At 35.8% G+C, this 20145-nt stretch overlaps 1 protein-coding gene across 2 annotated transcripts; it reads right to left on the reverse strand.

Moving 5' to 3' along the window:
• Positions 1-430: 430 nt before the first annotated feature.
• LOC112513099 lies at positions 431-14005 on the reverse strand. Of its 2 annotated transcripts, none has more exons than XM_025119240.1 (9): positions 13854-14005; positions 7579-7638; positions 6382-6514; positions 5643-5895; positions 3451-3579; positions 3314-3363; positions 2530-2627; positions 2151-2438; positions 431-1176 (listed from the first exon to the last, which is right to left on the reverse strand). In XM_025119240.1, the coding sequence occupies exons 2-9, from the start codon at positions 7615-7617 to the stop codon at positions 691-693; spliced, it is 1476 nt and encodes a 491-aa protein (XP_024975008.1). In that variant the 5' UTR covers positions 7618-7638; positions 13854-14005; the 3' UTR covers positions 431-690. The 2 variants fall into 2 exon arrangements, with proteins under 2 accessions (XP_024975008.1, XP_024975009.1); XM_025119241.1 differs by having other exon boundaries at positions 7579-7641.
• Between the last annotated feature and the right edge of the window lie 6140 nt (positions 14006-20145).

Consider the following 20145-nt stretch of genomic DNA (forward strand, 5'->3'; position numbering starts at 1 on the left):
GTTTGTCAAAAACAACACTTTACGTCCCTGCATTTTTGAAATTACAAGATGGTCATCATGGTTTGTAAAAACGTCCATATTTAGTCTAACGGCCATTAGAAAATCGTAAAATAAAAGACATTTCCGTCCTTTTATCAACTTATTTTCTTTAACTCAATCAAAAACCATATGGACCAAATCATATAATTGATTTTGATTGGATAAAAAACAAAAAAAAATCAATAAAAAGACAGAAATACCCCACTTAATGAAGACGGTTTATTAACCGTTAGAATGGATCAAATCCGTATGTTTTTTCAAACCATGATGGTCATTTTGTAATTTCAAACCACAAAGTAAAAAAGTGTTATTTTCAACAAACCACAGGGACCATATTTATAGTTTACCCTAATAAGTGTAATAATTACCGTGTAATTGAAAGGATAAAAATAATTTAAAGAAAAAAGTAAATCGGTAATTTTTACAACAAAAAACTTGTACCTCCAATCCATCATGAAATCACCCCCAACAAACTTTCTTCAGCATTGAGCTAAAACAAACCGATTCTTAAAAACTTATTTACATCATTTACCTTCGTTCCTAAAAGCAGTCTTCTGCTACAAAAACCCAACATAACATCTCTTCAACATGTGATTGTGGCGGTTCCACGGTGGTTAGTGGCGGCAGGAGGTTGCCGTTGGTGTGGCGGTCTCATTCCTCTTTGATGCTAAGATAATGCTTCTTCCTCAGTCCGACTTCCATGACCAAAGTTAGCAGAGCTTCACACACCTGAGAAGCATCTGGCTCCAAAGGGTCATCATTCATTGAAGAGTAAACCATCCACGCATGGTCCAGTTTCCGCTTGGGGTGCACCACGACCGAGCCCGGAACCTCTGCATCCCGACAGGTCACGAGTCCATCGCTCTTCTCACCATATCGGGTTTGTAGCAGCTGAGCACAGGCGGCCAATGTGGCTCCAAGAGGAATTACAACAGGTAGAACTGCATTTGCTGATAAATTAGTAGCGAAGGTTGGAAGCTCGGCATGTGCAACACGAGAAAGTGTCGCCAAAACGGCCGGAGAGATGTTGGCTTCGGTGTGAAATGAGACGACTGGAAGATCCTTGGGCAAGTGGTGTTTCATCAAGAATTCTTTCCGCCTTTCGTAAGTCAAATCTTCGAGCGCTTGCAAGTCACCCTTCAAAACAATATAACCAGCCAAAGGGTCAATGGCCCAACAGTTTCCGAGTTACCAATAGATCCCGAACTTCTTGGAGATCAAGGGTTCAAGTCTCACCACACGTGAGGAGTGTGCATGAGCTTTGTTATATAAAAATATTATATACTTAAAAAACATAACCATGTCTTTAACGGTGCATTTGAGGGACAGGACTGGTCGAGATAGTGAGGTTGTGAAAGAACTGTGCAAGGTTTTAGGGTATTAATTTGACATGAGTAATTTAGTAATTTATAATTATAGCCCCATATTCCTGATCTTTGTTCCACCTATTTTGCCCACTCAGTCAGGTCTTGAATCAGTCTAATGTCGCACCAAACATGGGAACAAGTTTTTGATTTGTCTCGTCCCCCCGCACCAAAACGCACCCTAAGAAACCAAACAAGTCCAATAGATCTCATTGGAAGGTGGGGTCTAGAGATGAGATATACTTAGCCGATATCGGGTTAGCATCTTGATCAACAACATTTGTTGGTCAGAATGTGTTGATAAACAACATTAACTCTTACCCGGTAAGAGGCTATAACAACTTGGGGGCCGTTTTTGAAACGCTTACCGCATAAGCACTTATCGGCAAGGGTCACCACCCTCACTTGGCTTATTGGGTAACATTCCCGGTCATCAAAATGGATTGTTGAAAACATCTATCACGCACTAAGCGCTTACCGGGTAAGAGTCACCACCATCACTTACCGGGTAAGACTCTCGATCTTTGCCTTGCGTCCACACAGGAAAGATTCTCGATCCTTGCTATGGTAACCCGGTAAGCGCTTACCTGATAGGCCGATAAGCATTTAGTAAACGGCCCCTTAGTAAACAGCCCCTAAATGACTATTGGACATGCGCATGAGCAACTAGAATACATAACATGCAACTAAAGACGACAATTAGAAAAGGAAAAACACATGTGAAAATGAAATAGAAAAAGAAATTACCTTTATCACTTTGCAGATCAAGATTTCCATTAGTTTTCGGACATTGAAATAATCCCCAATCTGCCCTTCTCTCAAAATATCAGAAGCTATGGGACTACCACCATACGGGCTCTGAGCTAAAGCCAGACCGGCAACTTTATCTCTCAAATCCGACCAATAAATTGATAAAGCAGCAGCTGCATCTATTCCGCCTTTACTATGACCGAGAAGCAAAACACGCTTCTTGGAACCCCAATAGATCTCTTCAATGTACTCTTTTATTTCTCTCGCATTCTTTTCAACTGATGCCTAAAATGTTTGATGTCAATGATAAAACAGACCAAAAACCAAACCAAACACAGTATATCCCGCACAGAAATTGAGATAATAATCATAATACCTCACTATGAATCTTTGCAATGTGACACGTCAATCCCATTTTTGAGAAAGTTGCCTTTGTACTAGTAAAATAAAGTGGTCCATGGTTGCTAAAAAGACCTGCATTGCCCAAAACATGAAAGGCCAACATAATTAATCAGATTCAATAGAACCTAAATGGGCATTAGGACTTACGGTTTGATTCATGTTGCCTGACAAGTGACAACGATCATAATAAAACTCCACCTTCTAGAATTTGAAACAATTATATAGAATTGAGTGGTAAACTTGAGAAAATTGATTTCCAATGATGCAGAGCCGAATTCGTTGTTTAATCATGCAGTTTGGAAAAGTATAGATCTCTAAATTCTTCAGGCAGCAAAGGGTCAATGGTCCAGTAGTATTTGCGTTAGCCTCCCTAGAGGTCAAGGATTCAAGCATCACCAAGGTGAAGAGTGTGTGAGTTCAATTTTCTGTATATAAATATTATATACTTCAAAAAGTCTTCAACATCTTGTTGGAATACCCCACATTTCCAACATCTATTTTTCAAAAACGATAAAAAAAACCTACACCCATAGCCAAGTTGAGAGAATTACCAAGGCTCTTGACGGAATACCCCATATTTCCAACATCTAATTGGAAGTGGACCCTTATTTTAGGACAAACTAAAATAGAAATGTGGATACTTATTTTGGGCCGGAGGGAGTACATCAGTACTAAAGATAGAAATGAAGGTTCTATACAATGCCATATACATGATATCATCCTCGATCCACATAGAATTCTAGGAATCTGTAGATTACCTGGAACCAAGAGATAAACCATCGAGTTTGGCAACACATGTATACCATGCCTGATGCAGAGAAAAGCAGCAAAATCAAAATTGTATCAATAAAGCTAGTAGGTGGCATCATATATGGAAAATTAACTACCCTTGTACCTGATATTGTCAAGAATATTAGTGAACCGTTCTGTCCCATCTTCAACAGGAGGCATCTCTGGAGCACGTTGTAGCCATCCAATGTCATCAGATGACCCATGAACTGTCCTCCGAACCCGCTCAACCAGGCTGAAAGATAACTTCATATAAGTTGTATAAGAACGTCAAAAAAAGGCACTACTAAGAGTGAACATGTCATGAACCAGGAAATCAAGAACAGATACTAGAATAAGGATTGAAATCCAGCTTGGATTGAAAGCAACAAACTAATGAAAACATCTAGCTATTCGAGATGCTAGTATCTCCCATACAAAACTCACTATTTTCTGCATAAACCTACACTTCCCATGTCCCCCCCTATTTATGCAAAACCCATGACCCCTCTATTCTAAGTAATGCCCAGATCACCTTCCCACTAACAGACTATTCCAAAATCCCAGAATTACCCTTCCAACCTACTCGAACATACTAATGGGCCTGGGCTTGGGTCAGTGCATAAAAGAACACACGATACATCTTAATAGCACAGTAAGAAAGTAAAGGTCCAAAAACCATCTGCTGAAATGTATGCAAACCTTATCCAGTCTTTAAGAAATCTCTCATTTTCTCCCCCATCTGCTAAGGGTTATGTTTGTAAGATATATCTATTATAACCAAAAAGAAGTACATGCTCAACTGGCAAAGAAATTCAGTGACGTTGGACGCTACTCAAGACCTGGAAGATTGGTAAATGTCATGTAATCTAGACCTCTAGCTTCCTCAGAGAAAAAATGATGATCAAGTGCACAAGGGTTAAAATCTTCATGCTAACCAGATTCGTTTGTTTTTGATATGCTAATCAGCTTCAATGACCTTATTCAATGGCATCCTCATGTACAGGTGACCAAGGGATAGTCCTGACAACACAAATTAACCTGCCTGGTTCAGTTATATAAGAAAACATGGCTCACTATTAAGTAGGGTTGCTCATGGGTTGGGTTGATCGGGTTGAGGACATTTGAACAACCCAACCCAATGTTTGCGGTTTGGAAAAATCTTAACCCAACCCAAACCAAAGTGCAACCCAACCCAACCCAACCGTACGGGTTGGTCGGGTTAGTCGGGTTGATACTTTGGTATATTAAAATATTCTTCTAACCTTGAATATGTTATTTCTCTACTCATAATTTCTTTTTCAACATCAACCATTTGATACAACTTATTCATATTTCTTACGTATATCACATTCAGTTAATTTTCTCAATTTACATATATATGTTCATAGTTACTGAATGGGTTATATAGAGATATGAATAGATTGAAAATATGTGTATATGAAAAGTATACATGATAGTGTAATTGTCTAATGTATATATTTATAGAAATTCAACAATTATATTAAATCCAAGAACTAAAAAGATATCGGGTTCATCGGGTTGGGTTGGGTTGGGTTGGGTTCAAATAATAGTAACTCAATATCAACCCAATACCTATGGTTTGACAATTTTACAACTCGATTAGACATCGGGTTGGTTTGGGTTGGGTTATTTTGCGTTGGGTTGGGTTGGGTTGGGTTGATCGGGTTGATCGGGTTTTTGAGCACCCCTACTATTAAGCAGATGCTTCAACATGGATGACAAATTGACAATAAGTCAGGTCTGGTCTTGTTGCATATGGAAGTACTTGTTCATTATGCAGAAAGAAACCATAAAATTATTAGGAAGAAATCATTGATATTTTGAGTGTCACAACTCAGTTGCTCTTAATGCCCAATATAAAATTATGCAACATGAAAAATCTGTAAGAAGAAAAGGTTAGCATCAGGTTATGCTTGGTTCCATCAGATGGTAAGTAGAATAAAATGGTGGTTCAATTGGTACTATACATGCTTAGCAGAAGAATAATAGAAGACAGGTACAAAAAGGATAACCCATGAAATACATCCACCCTGATCTTTGAAGTTCAACAGGATTCACCTAATCCCTACTTCTACACTACATCTTAGAGGCACTTCATCATCTATTATGCACATTCAAGGAAAAGGATAAATGACCAAAAGGGTAGCAGACATTTACTAGGGTCTAGGTAGAAACAGAAAAGGACTCTAGCCATGCAAACATAATTTTCAAGTATTAATGCATGTTCTGTTAAAATCAATTATAGTGTAAAATCCAGATCAATTAATGATCCAACAGACTATCGGTTACCATTACCCTTGAAATATGGAAACCCCACTTTGACTGGTCTGATCTGATTGCACAAGTGCAGTATTATTTTGAGAATGATCTTCTTCTGAGTTCCTTGTTATTTCATCACGGATTGGTGGTGCATTAGTTGCAGCTAATGTTAACCCAGAAACTGTGGAAAGGCTTCCAACATGTCCAGTATTACTCAATGAAGGTTCGCTGATTTCTTCAGAAGCAAATGCCAACATTTCCTGCCCATCAGAACCTCTAGGCACATTGTCTGTTCAGAGAAGAGAAAAAAAATGACACAACCAACGTAATGAGCTTAAGATTCTAGACCCAGAGAAATTGGTAGATGGACAAGAGCCAGATACGATAGACAAATGATTACTATACTGCAGGAAGTAAAATCATCACTAACATTAACAATGGAAGTGTCAATTCTTTTAGCAATTTAGGTATTAAAATTTTCAATGCGCTGCAGCATCACTTATAAGAAAAGACATCCAATATCTTAAATGATATTCACTTAAGTTTTCTGAACATTAGACTTCTAAAATATTTGGAAGCATCTTATGATTCAGCAGGATGCATGCCATTCAAAACCAGCTAGTTCATGGAACGAAAAAGAATCACGTTTGGTTTACATACTAAATAACAGAATAGCAGTTGTAAGCAAAAGCATGAAGTTAAAATTAATCTCCACAAAAAGCATATAATTGAAAACAGCGACTGTATATGTGTGAGAGACAGTGAGGAGGCAGACCAGAGATAGCAGGGAAACAACTAGTTAGATATGACGTTGTCTCAGCAAGATAAGATGCAGCTCCATTTAAAGCAGGCACCGATGGAAACAGTGGGGGAGTTATCTGGCCATTCCTCATGATATTGTTGTTTGCCTGACAAACAAGCAGCTGTTGAAGTATTTGCAAACAATAAGAAGTACAGTGTATCTTCTCTAAAAAAATAGGAAGATTAACTCAAAAGGATGTATGTAAACACCAAATATTAATCACCTAAAATTATCAACATAAACAGCAAGCCTTTTATCATGAACTAATAAAGGGATAGAGTAGAAGGGAAACCGCACAAACTGCAGCAAAATTAACAGAGAGCATGTATACATATCCTCCACCCAACCTTCCTCAATGGACCATTATACATAAAAACTGAAAATAGCTGCACTGGATCCTAAGATGTTAAGAAAGAAGGATAATTACGTGAACTGCAAATTAAAAACCTGGAGACCAGCATAACCATGTGCAATATTTAAATGATTAGTGCACTTATCACAAAATAGATAATTTATAACGAATGAACCATACAAGATGTTATGTGCTACAAAATTTAAGGAAAGATGGCCATTATATGAAATACTTGTTTGTGTGTACATGTTTCTTTTGTAACTCCTCTAGCAAAGCATCAATTTTTTTAACAGAAACGAAGCTCAAAATGTCGTCCATGGCTCCTTTGAAGTTGCAATTTAATGGAATGACGATAATCAAGTTCTTTTTTGGATGCAAGGAGAGTCAACCAAGCATTCTTTTAATATTGCACTTTACCAAAGCTGTCCTCATGCAAAGATGCCCTCTTACATGTTGAATCCCCAATGTAACATGCAACTTCTGTTACAACAGAATTCAATCCTTTCATTGTGGGCTGAGCCTTAATAGACAACTAATTACTATTGTGTCGTCATTAGTTACTTTGGACAAACATTATAATGGACCGATTAATATCATTATTACTATTATTTCGGATCATCCAAAAAATATTACTCTTGTAGTTGATGCTGTTTACATATACATTTTAATAGCAGATAAGTCATCCTTCAAGTACAACTACGGCCAAAATAAGGTTATCACAATATTAATCATGCTATAATGATAACTACTTGACGTGTAAACACCGGCCCCCTCACTCAAAAGTCAAAACCTTCTCCTCACAGGGAAAAGTTCATTACCATAATCGGAATCCTTGATTCTTCCCTGTTGCTGTTCATAGCATCCAATGTTGTCACCAGCTGCTGGGAACACACACACATGGTCAAACAACCATCCATGTCATAATTTATTATTAAATGCCTATATGACGGCATAAATATAAAGTGGTGCAAGAACATATAATTAATCTTAGAAAGCAGAGAAATAGAGGAGAATATTCTATCCATGCAGGGTTGACCGTAATACTTGAGGGAGCAAACATTCTATGAAAAGAAAAATCTACACATGGTAAATTGGTAATCTACTTCTAGAGTCTATAGATAATCCACTTGGCTATTGACCACCCTATGCTTGCTCAAGTTGCTGGAACTTGCTAAGGATAACCTAAAGCTTAAAGGTCCTTGATTTTGTGTATTCCTCCATGAATTTCTTGTTGCATGTCAACAAGTGGGCGGTCTTAGTTACACCGCCTCTGGTGTGGTTTCATGGGTCAGAATAAATTCATTTCTATATATTTCCTGTTGTATTAACAGATATTAATTAAATTCCTCAACACTAAAAGAATATTGTGCCAGCATGTACTCATACACCACCATGCCAGAAAAAAAAATGGTGAAGTGTCTACCAGTGATGTAAAAAAGTTACAAACCTATCGGCATAGTAAAGTATAAATTGGTAAACTCAACCCAGTGCCGTATATAGCAACATCCATGTGCACCAAAATTAGAAAAGGTAACATCTGGTATCACGAAATTAGGTCCGGGATACAACTTGACTTTGGTTTTCATGCATAAAGGTTTTGACCAGGGGAAACAGAGGGAGGATACATGAAGATTTTCACTAACGTTTTTGTACCAAGTTCATAATTAGAATCTTATTGCGTATTTGTTAAGTTGACTTCTAGCGGGTATTTTAAAGAAGAAAAAGAAGTATCTCATAAAATAATTTAAATGACTTTCTCACAGTGGCATCACCAAACGCTAGTTCATTTGAAACAGGGCTGATCTATCATCAAATACAATAATGGCTATTTGTGGAAAGAAAAACATGTGAGTTTGTGCACATTCTCTTGCTTCTCAGTCACATTCTTTCTCTTTAAAAAGAAATAATTTAGACTTTGGTGGTTGCCATTATTTTGCTCTTTAAAATGTAACTGTCCACTATTTCAAAATGTATTTCACCAATCCGTAACTTATTCTAGGCGGTTCATGAACCATTCTTATGCAATGATGGTCTAGACTAGCTACATTCTGATTTAATATAGAATTAGACACTTGGCCATTTTCTAGTTCTGCATCTCATTTGCAGTTACATTCAAGCTTCCATCCTATAAAATTAAAATAGTCAGATCAATCAAACAGATAAAAAATGCTCCACCTAACTGGTATATCCAGCTACTTAGATCAGCAGTCTTAATTTGTAAGCACAATTGAAACCAAAGAGTCACAAAATCAACACAGAGAGTCCTCTAACAGATGTGATCAACGTGAACTGTGACAACTCTCACACGAATGCAACTTTTTCTTTCATATCATTTATAAACCTCACTCGATAATAGAAAATGATTGGTCAAAGCACAGATATAGTAGAATGCTATGATAATCTAACAAATATTAATCATGACGCTAAGTGCTTAACATACGTCAGAGACACATGACACATCTTAAAGCTTTTAATCATAAATTCACAGTTATAACTTCACCTTTACTTTCCAGTTGAAATGATATTTCATTATTTTCTTATTAGAAACCACCACCATCTGTAAATGGATATCTTGTGGCAAGATAATGTACGCTTTTATATGGCAGAATTTGAACAAAAGAGTGCAGGTACCTACTGAAATTTATTTCTATACACACTCAACCACCAGATTAAATCTGTGAACTTTTATAATACTATCAATCATCTTCATCAAACACTACATTTTCTTTCACAATGATCAAAGGGTAAAATAGCAGCACACACTGGAGGTATCTCTCTGTAGTTGATAAATCTAGTAGTAAACCTCCAGGGACTTCATGCTACACACTTTAAAATCAAAAGCCAACTAACAGACATTTTGAGGTTGAGATTTATTTTTATACACACTAGGTTCAAGTAGAGATGCACAAAGCTCGGCCTTTTTTGCGTCTGGGCCTTCCAAGCCCTTTTTCAGTAGGCAAAAGGAAAACCCAGGCTTTGGGGTTGAAAGAGGACCCGATCAGGATATTTCAGGCTTTCTCAGACTAGGCTTTTTCGAGCTAACCAGGCCTTGAAAAAAAGTAGGCTTGATCAGGTTTTAAGGATGGTCCTGGGCCTGGGCCTGGGCTCGAGCTTACTAGGCAAGGGCTATTCAGGCTTGGGATTTTTTGTGCATCTCTAGTTTCAAGCCACGTCTGTTGTAATTTGCATGCATGGTTTTAAAAATCGTTTGAGGCATATGCCTCGAGGTGAGGACTGAGGCGGCCCAAAACCGCACCTGAGGCGATGCCTCTTGGACCTTGGACGAGACTTACGCCTTGGTTCAGTGAGGCGTAAGGCGCTGCCGAGGCGTACGCCTCAGATGATATGCTTTGGTAAATTATTTGGCTTTTTTAGAAGCTTTATGGCAGTGGTAGTACTTTCTCTTTACGTTGTGTCTCTTTTTTTCTTTTCTTTTAAAAAAAAAAAACTAAAAGTCGAAGCCGAAGCCGAATGGCCCCAAATGTGCTTCTAATATTTTAAAACCCAAAAAGCTAGTACTTCTCCTCTTAGTAATTTAGTCTTATATATATATATATATATATATATATATATATATATATATAGTATATAAAGGCATATATATTTGTGTAGTATATATCATGGTTTTTAAAAAGCGTGTCCGGCATACGCCTCGAGGCAAGGCGGCCCAAATTCGCACCTGAGACGGCGCCTCTCAATCCCTAGGTGAGACATACGCCTTGGTTGTCTGAGGCAGTGAGGCATAACGCAATGAGGCATAAGGAGGTGGAGAGCAGGAGAGGCCTACGCCTCACCACAGAGGCTACGTTATTAGAAAAATGACTGAAACCTTCTTGATTTCTTTTTTAAAAACCGTGTTCCTCTTTGGTTCTCCTAAGCCCTATCTGCTACTCTGTTGTCCTTCGTGAGTTCCAGTTTTCACCCGTTTTCTTTGTGTTTTCTTCTTCGATTCTTCTCCAGTTCACAACAGTATTATGTATATGTATATACTGGATACACTTCTTTTATATTTAGTTTCTACTACTTGTCACTGTCACACTTCTAAACCCACTTTGTCGATATTTTGATATTTTTTTTCTTTGATCTGTGAGCATATTAATATACATACATACATATATATATATATATATATATATATATATATTCTTGATTGAAAAAAGTGTTGTAGATTCTTTTAGTAATTTAGTATGATCTATGTACTTTGTGTCTAGTACTCAAGTGTGTGTATATATATATATATTGCATTTATTTTCTGTGAATAAGCAGTGGAATGCAGATTGGTACAAATATATTGTGTAGTATATATATTGGTATACATATATTTCCGCCTTGGGGCTTACATCTCGGACCGCCTCCAGGCTTACGCCTCGCCTCGAGCCCCGATTCCGCTTTTTAAAACCTTGGTATATATACAAATTTTGGTGTATATATATTTCTGCCTCGGGGATTACGCCTCTCCTCGTTAAGGGAAAACTCCTTGAGGCCGGATCCCGCCTTTCAAAACCTTGCTTGCATGCTTATTTTAACAGTATAAAACATGTGATAAACAAATACGCTTATATATCCACAGTAGTTAGATTAGTTTGAAAATTGAAATATTTTCACTCTTAACTCTATTCACTACGTGTTGGATACTGTTAGCCAAATAAAGGATTGAAAAAGGCATATTATATTCCTAAGTTTCACGCATGTTCACAAGGGTACTCGGTGGAAATAAAATCCAAGTCCTAGAAATGGTTTTATACTACATACGGTATGGACATAGATGTCTAGTCCTTCAACATGGAAGACCCCACCAAAGGGTTTTTGGCCTAGAGGTATCGTAGTCTTTGGCCTCCTAGGAGGTCAGGGGTTCAAACCTCACTAAAGGTGAGGAGGGTGTGTGATTTTATTTGTTGCATTTGCCGTATATAAAATATTATATACTTCAAAAGAAAATATGGAAGACCCCGTACTTCTCAAAAATGCTCTAGAGATATCTAGAGAAGGCATAGTGTTCTCCACAATGTTCTAGAACTCTATTGTATCTTGTAGCAATTTAGATCATTTTATGCATGTATGCAGTCTTAGATATTTTGCAGATGAATCTATAAGCTTATTGGAATGCCTTGAGAAGATAGACTCTCCTACAGAAAGAGAGAGTTCCTCTTTTGTTATCCATTCAAGAGGAGGATCAATGTAGAGATCATGTATACAAAACCACCAAACTCCTCACAAAATATCCCTTTCATTATTCCTTTGGTTTGCTACAGGTTATAGTAGCTCAACCAGAATGGTGCTGACGCTAAGGACGCACTGATTAAATAAGAAACATCTAGGTGTGTGACCCTAGGAATGAGGGCAGGGCAAGGCAAGGAGTAGACCTATCAAAGTAGGACTCACTGCTTGTAAAGAAATTATATTTACAAAGAACACTTAAGAGGCTGAACAAACGTTCATACTAAGAATACTAGATTTATAAAAGCATGTTTTAAGAAGACCCACAAAACCACACCAGATGGGTTGAAACTTTTACTGCCTGCCCATTGGATGCATCTATGGTAGTTTACTAGGTAAGACAGTAGTGTAAGGTTCAACCTAAAGACCTCTACGAACCCTAAGAAAGTCCTAAGCACCTGACTAGTCATGGATAGATCATCTAGGTTCGGGTGCATAAGCAGTGACAATTGATCTACATCATTGAATGGGCCTATTCGAGAACAACCGGATGATGAAAATTGTTCCAAAGTGACATTAACATTACTAGTATTTTATAAATCACTGATAATTAAATAACGGATCATCATTACATTTACATCAACGACAAAAAGAGTCAAATTCAATAAACCTCAACCTATATTGAGGAACCACACATAATCATTTAAGATCAAGCCCATACATGCAATCATCAAAAACAGAAGACAAGAAGTGAACAGAAGAAAAGGCAGGCCACAAGCGAGAAGGTGAAGAGTCTTACCCAAAGTAGAGGGAAGGCCCTAAGGAAACCCATTCGTTACTGTATTCTCTCTTCTAGCAGAGCATATTAACGGAAAGGATGCTTAATGAGTTAATGAGATTAAATTTCATTTACACAAAAAGGACTAAGAGAAAAGATATTCCTCAAGTCATAAAATTTGCTCAACAACATCAGTTTGTGTATTGTTTCAATGAATTGTGTGCCTTGTCTGACTTATTCCTTGCATCTTATAGGCAAACTCATGCACCCGTATATATTGGTGATATCAAAATGAGCATGAAATAATTATAGATTTATAATGTTCTCAGGTATCAGGTATGTGATATCAAAATGTTGAGCCAAAAGTTGAGCCACATGAAAGACAGTCTTTACCCAATCATATTTGTAACATTCTTGGCCATTTCAGCAACTTTATTTTGTCTTGGATGGTACAGGCGATATGAAGATGTGATTGCAGGTTGCAATTTGCATGCGGGCCATGAAAACAGAGTTAAATGTGTACATGAATAGCATTTCACTTTCCAACCACCTTCACTGACAACAACTATGTCAACCACCGGTTAATTATAAAGCCATATCATGTCTCAGATCGTATTAGATCCATCATCATCCAGTTCTTCCATTCATTCTTCAATTATGTCTCTTACATAGATTTGTGCCGTGAGGCAAAGGGAACGGGAGGTAAGGGTCAGTTTCTTATCTGCATACCCATCAATCCAACCTAGCAGTCGACTCGTCAAATATAATGACTGAATTGGGTTACACCGCCTCTTCCTACAACATTCAAATTACTTAATCCTACGAAGTTTGAATCCAACTCATAACATACCTCCGTTACGGAACTTCAATAAAAGAACTAACGCAATACATATATTTTGAAACTTCCGCTAGAAATAATCACAACGCGAACCAATTAATAGAAAATCGTCTCTTTTATTCTAATCAATCCACCAGATCCGTTTCTAATTCTAATATATTTAGCAATTTAGTATCACCAATATAGTACACATGAACCCTATGCGCAGGTCCAAGCAACTGATTAATCTCAAATTTAAACCAAATTAATCAAGGAGATGTTGAGATCCAAATAAACCCTCAAATAAGTAAGTACCAAAAACTGAATGGATCGAAGAAAACCTGTGAAGAGGTTTGTGACGTGCCTTTGAAGAAACTACTAAGAAGAACACCAACAACACGTCGACTATGCCTTTGAAGATGTGAATCTGCAATTTAACCTCAATAAAAATCGATTCTGTTTCGTCGTTTCAGCCACTAGAACAAGCAGCAGCAGCAAGGAAATGGATTTGCAGGAAAGGGCGAAAGGCGGGGAATGAGTTGTGAAATCAATTTTCTAAACTCCAACCGCTTCTCCGGTTACCGGAATTTTCCATTTTTCGGGTTATATTCGTATTTTCAAAACTTGCATTACATTGGAATTGGACCAAACATTTTAGTCGGTTATTTTTAATATATAAAAATTGGTTTAATTGTAGGGGTTTGGATTTGATTATTTAAACAACTTATGTTTTGTTTTAAAGTGTTTGTTAACTTGTTTGTGGTGGTAAACTGAAGTTTTATAAAAAAAAATATATTTGGATTAGTTTATGGTAGTACCACACCGGATAAGCTAATAAAATAGATGAGATACTTTTTTCTTTTCTCATTCAAATACTTTAAACTCTTTATTACCGGTACTACATCGGAATAAGAGGTTGTTTACTTACAGCTTAATTAGGCTTATTGATCTATCTGGCTTATTCGCACAGCTCATTTGAGTTGTTTACTTACGGCTTATTCGCACAGAACATGGCTTAATCGCACATATAGAAATGATGTGTTGTCCCCGTTCAGCCACAAAAATGACACATTTGCCGCTTATTTAAAGCATCGCCTCCTTCCCAAATGAGACACCCCATCGTCAACCTCTTTATGATTTTTTGTTTTGATGTTCAAATAATTAATATTTTGGGGGGAAAACAGTCATTTATGTTATTCAGACTGTTGGTTTAGATAAAAAGAAGTAAACAATAATACTCATTTATCCATACATGACTTAAAAAAAAAATTGGTGAACAGCCTCTAAGTTAATAAGTTAGAAGGAAGTAACTTACTAAAAACTCTTTATTCATTCCTTTTTTCTTTTATTTCAAGAACACAAATAAAAAAATTGTTTTTTTTTTCCTTTCTTTTCTCTCTCTATTCTTTACTTTTGTTTTCTCCTATAATTCGAGAACATGTTGTTAGGGGTAGTTTTATGTAGAAAGTAGAGTTTTTTTTTTCCAAACTCATCCCTCTCACCCAATTAAAAACCACATTTCTTCTATGAAAAATCTCTTCTAAATAAAAATCTTCTCAATCTATATATACATCTTTATCCATACATGACCTAACAGTTGTTTGATGTTGTATCTATTAAATTCTGAATCTATTAAGTTGTTCCTAAGCATTTATTCTGTCTGGATAAATCAAGATAAATTGTTTTTTGATTTTTGTTCTGACTACATAATTTGAACAGCAAAAATTACCATTTTAATCTTATGTCTACACAAGTGTTGAATGAAAATAAATTGTTTGTGATAAGTATTTAAAATGACTAAAATAATATGAATTCAACGAGTTCATAACACAATATTAATAACTTAAAATATACTTAAAAACAATAAAATATTATTATTTGATTACAGTTTTTAATTTATGCACGTTGGTAAACTATTTATTTTTTAATGGGATGTGTGATTAAATTGTACGACAAGGGTAATTTAGGAAAAGTGCTAACGTTATGCATCAAGATAGGAAGAGCTAACTTAAGTTGTTAAGTCATTCTCTTAGTATTAAGTTAAAATTAAACACCTTTAATATAACTTAACCAATTAAGCTAACCGCCCATTAAGCTTATTAAGTTGAAAACAAACACTCATTGATGGAAAACCAACTAAACAACCCCTAAGTTGGCTGGAATGTATATGAATAACAAAACTCACTATTTACGGTTTGAAAATTTTCAGCACAACCAAATTGTGGGTCGGGTTTAAATGTTGTTACAATATTACATAAAATGGTTAATGTATTAAATAAAATGATTTGAATCAAAGAGAATATACGTCAATCAACAACGACCGTTTTGCATCTCTCCAACTTCGATACTTTCTTTGTTATAAGCTTAGGGGTTGTTTACCAACACTTACTCGGGTAAGTGCTTACCGGGAAAATTCAAAACTATCAGTTACTTACTTGGTAAGATTTTAGTCCACCAAAACGGTATCGTATGCAACAACTAACCTGGTAAGTGCTAATCGTGGTAAAAGTCGTCGCTGTCACTTATCGGATAAGACTCTCAGTCCTTACCTTCGCTCTTACCGGGTAAGATTTTTGGTTCTTGCCATATTAATTTGGTAAGGTAATATAATTTGATAAGTGCTTACCCGGATAAACATTTGGTAAACGGCCCCTTGGTCATTTATTCTATAACCAAGCACATATCTACTCCACAACCAAATAGACCCGATTCAAATTCCAGGGCATTCATGTCGTTGTTATCCCTAAAACAAACATACACACCATAATAATCATTCATAAACTGTTAATTTTTGTATTAAAAACATTTCTCCAACTGTATACCCATTATGTTCTTGTTTTTTCTCATTTGAGTATTCAAGTATTTTTTAAAAAAATTCCAACAACGTTTTTTAAGAGTTTTGACTTTGTAGGGATATGTGGATGATCGGGTTGAGTTAGCCGGTTTGAAAACATTTGAACAACTCAAACTGATATTTGTGGTTTAAGAAAAGACCTAAACCCAACCCACACAGACCCAAACTGTGTGGATTTGGTTGGCTTGGTTGGTCGAGTTTGTATGTAATATGCACCCCTATCATCTGACATAAAATTGGTTTCATTTTAATTTTATGAAAAAATGTTTAAAAGGGTACCTACCATTATCCAGATACCTTTCCCCTAATCGCTTATGGCTGGAAAAGGGTTTTTCATAGGTAAAACGTTCTTCTCAATTTTACAAGGTTAATCTTTCGTTTGCATTTACGGAGATGTTCTCCATAAGGTCAATTGCAGATGAACCATCGATTTGTATAAATAAATGGCAAAGTCTACCGATTTGGGTCAAGGAAACGAGTGACCATGACTTAATGGGTCCAAACCCACCTAAGTTCTCAAACCATAATGCTTGAACCTCACCATTCAATAACGTCATCATCTATTGATTCTATCATGCTTTGCCCACCAACTTGCGTGGATCGTGCTTCTGGGGTCACAACCCAACCCGAAAGCAAAAAGAAAGGTACTGGTCAAATTGGTCAATACTTTGGTAATAACTTTATTCCAACACAGCGTTTCAACTAAGTCTTGTCATCATATCTTTTTGTATCGGTTACACATCAACCTATTTATTTGACGGATATTCGTGCAATTTCTTATTCCCCTTCACACTGTATCTCGTCACGGTTAACTTCGACTACTTGAAGATATTTAATCTATATGTAAAACTAAACATTATATTTAAAAATTATATTTATTTAAAGTATAAGGATTGTATTTTACAGTCAGCAATGATACATTCCGTATCCGTTTCACATATGCATTTCTTATTCCTGTTGTACGATGCATTTAGCTTGTTTCTATTATACAGTCTCCTATCTACTATCTTTTTATTCCTGAAAGATAGAACTAAAGCATAATAAAAAGAAGTGCACGCCCCTTGTCGCGGGCTGAGTTGATTCCCTTTTATCGTTATGTATACACACACATATATACATATATACATACATACATACATCTCATCGAAGTGATAAATTTTCATTTGCACGAGAAGCGTGAGAAATAGTGAAGATACTCTTATACTGTATGAATGTTACGTTACATTTTGTGAAGACAGTAACCATCACATGAACATGAAATGTGTATTGAAAAATGACTGTGAATACCCTCCGTACAATTATCTCATGAGTTGATTGATTCAATTCATAAAAAAATCGATGGTTTGTGTGATTAAGTCTTGGGCTTAATCATTTAAGCCACAAACACACACACTGATGTGGTTGGACGAATAAGCCATCCATGCCATAAAATAGCCAGAAACAAATAACTATAAAATAAAGGGTTGTTTGTTTACCTCTTAATAGTTTCATTAAGAGACACCTCTGAACCGTTAAGAGGTGAATCTTATTTGGCAAAAAAAAAGTCTGTCTCTTAATGGTTCTAAAACCCTCTGAACGATTTTGTATCATGGATCTCCCTTAACTATTAAAAGCCCTAATTTCATTGTACACAATTACCAAACAATTATATTTCTTTTTGCACTATATCATGAGACTCTTAATCATTCTGACTATTTAATCATTCTGCACCAAATCATTCAGCAATTGCCAAACAACCCCTAAAATAACAGAAGGTCTAATCGATAGTGAATCAATCATAAATGGATGGTTTTAAATAGGTTTTCTTGTTCTTTTATTATTAATATTTTCTTTTGAACATGCATCTAGTATTACATACACTAAGAATATATTAACCACAAAAGTGGTGCCTGATTGATTTGAGCTTAGACTTCAAATGTCAAAAGTGTTTGGAAGTCTCAAAATCAAATCCAATGAAGAATAAACCCCCCTGTGACCACAGAGGTTCAAATGCAGTGACTTCGAGCTACCCACAAAACAGATAATTACATTATAATTAGTCGGCTCGCATAACGGATTAAATATTCTGAAAAAAATATAGGTGAAATAAACAAAGGTTAAATGAGTTTTTACTGTTTAAATCTGATTTTTTGACACATCAATGCTTTGGAGTGAAATCAAATAGTCGGTTACCAATCGAATAACATGAACATATTTAAATATTTAATAATATTTCAGTATTTTACGTTTATTATTATTAGAAATTTGAATTTTTTTTTTACTAAATTATTTTAATACAACCTGGCGATAATAAGATTAATCAAAATTTTGTTTTAAATTTTAAATATTTTATACCATTTTTTAATTTCATTTTTTTCTTTTTATTTTTCTAATAAAATAAATAAATATTTGATTATATGTATATAAAATACTTTTATATTCGTATTTTTTGAGTTGGGACAAATTCACAGTGTAAACCTGAGACTGAGAAAGGAGTATTGAGTGGTCTTATCTTATCCTACTCTCTCTGTCCTTGTATTTTCTTCACTCACTTTTTCCATTTTTTATTTATTTATTTCCCCAATTATTTTTTATTTTAAAATCATAAAATTAAAAAAAAATATTGATAACAATAATAAATCAATTAACCCGTCTGACTAAAACCGCATGCTCGTTTTTACCTGTAGATAAAATTGTGGTTACCTGATCAATTATTTACAAACATAAATGTTTGTTGATTCACGAAATAAATAAGAATTATACAACATGATATCCTGTAACCTTTGAATTGTTATTCTAGCAGTACATCAATCTAATCAACTGCATCTTGTAATACTATCACTCAGACACAGTCTGGAACCTTTTTCGGAAAAGGTTTATAACTGGGCAACCCTCAAGCTGGCTCATACTGCCCTACCTCGAAAATGTTATATACACGAGAGGTGAGGCAACCTGGTATACAACTGCATGCTAAGTGGCTCGTTTAAGAGTTTAGTGTCCATGAGAAGCTAAATCATTAAATGAACTATAACTATTCAATAATAACTGTTAGACTCGAAATCGCACAGATTTATACAAGTTTACCGCAGAAGAACTACTACCTCCTGAGGATACTGTCTGTAACCTCCTAAACCTAATATAACACATATGGGTTGTTTGGTGTATGCATAATTGTCTACAAGAGACAAATTCACCGACAAAGCTTCATGTTCTCTGGTATGCATTCTCTGAATGAAATCCGTCCATAATCTGTTGCATTTCTCAAATACACATCTCTAAAATATGAATGGTAAGATATCCATCGTTACGCGAAAACCATAAATGACCATCATCATGAACCACAAGGGTGGTGCCTAATTGGTTTGAGTTTGGCTCCAAAGGTTAAAAATACCAGAAGGTCTCAGGTTCAAATCCAAAGAGGAATAAAAATCCCCTTGTGGCCACGGAGGTTCAAATGTGGTAACTCCGGGCTATCTGCAAAGCAGATGATCGCCCTGAGATTAGTCGGCTCGCATAACGGGTTAAATATCCAGGTTAAAAAAAAATGGCCATCATGGTTTATAGAAACATTTGTATTATGTCCCTTCTTCTAACAGCCATTAAAAAATAAGAAGCATTTTTGTTCTTTTATTGATTTTTTTTGTCTTTTATTCGATCAAAATCATTTTTATGATTTTGGTCCATGCGATTTTTTATTGGGTAAAAGACAAAATTTGATAAAATGACGAAAATATTATTCATTCAACAAAAAAAATTAAGGGCCATTGGAGGGATTGACCAAAATCGAACGTTTTCACAAA

This window comes from Cynara cardunculus (assembly GCF_001531365.2).
Source record: "Cynara cardunculus var. scolymus isolate 2C chromosome LG 5, CcrdV1, whole genome shotgun sequence".
Taxonomy (NCBI): Eukaryota; Viridiplantae; Streptophyta; class Magnoliopsida; order Asterales; family Asteraceae; genus Cynara; species Cynara cardunculus.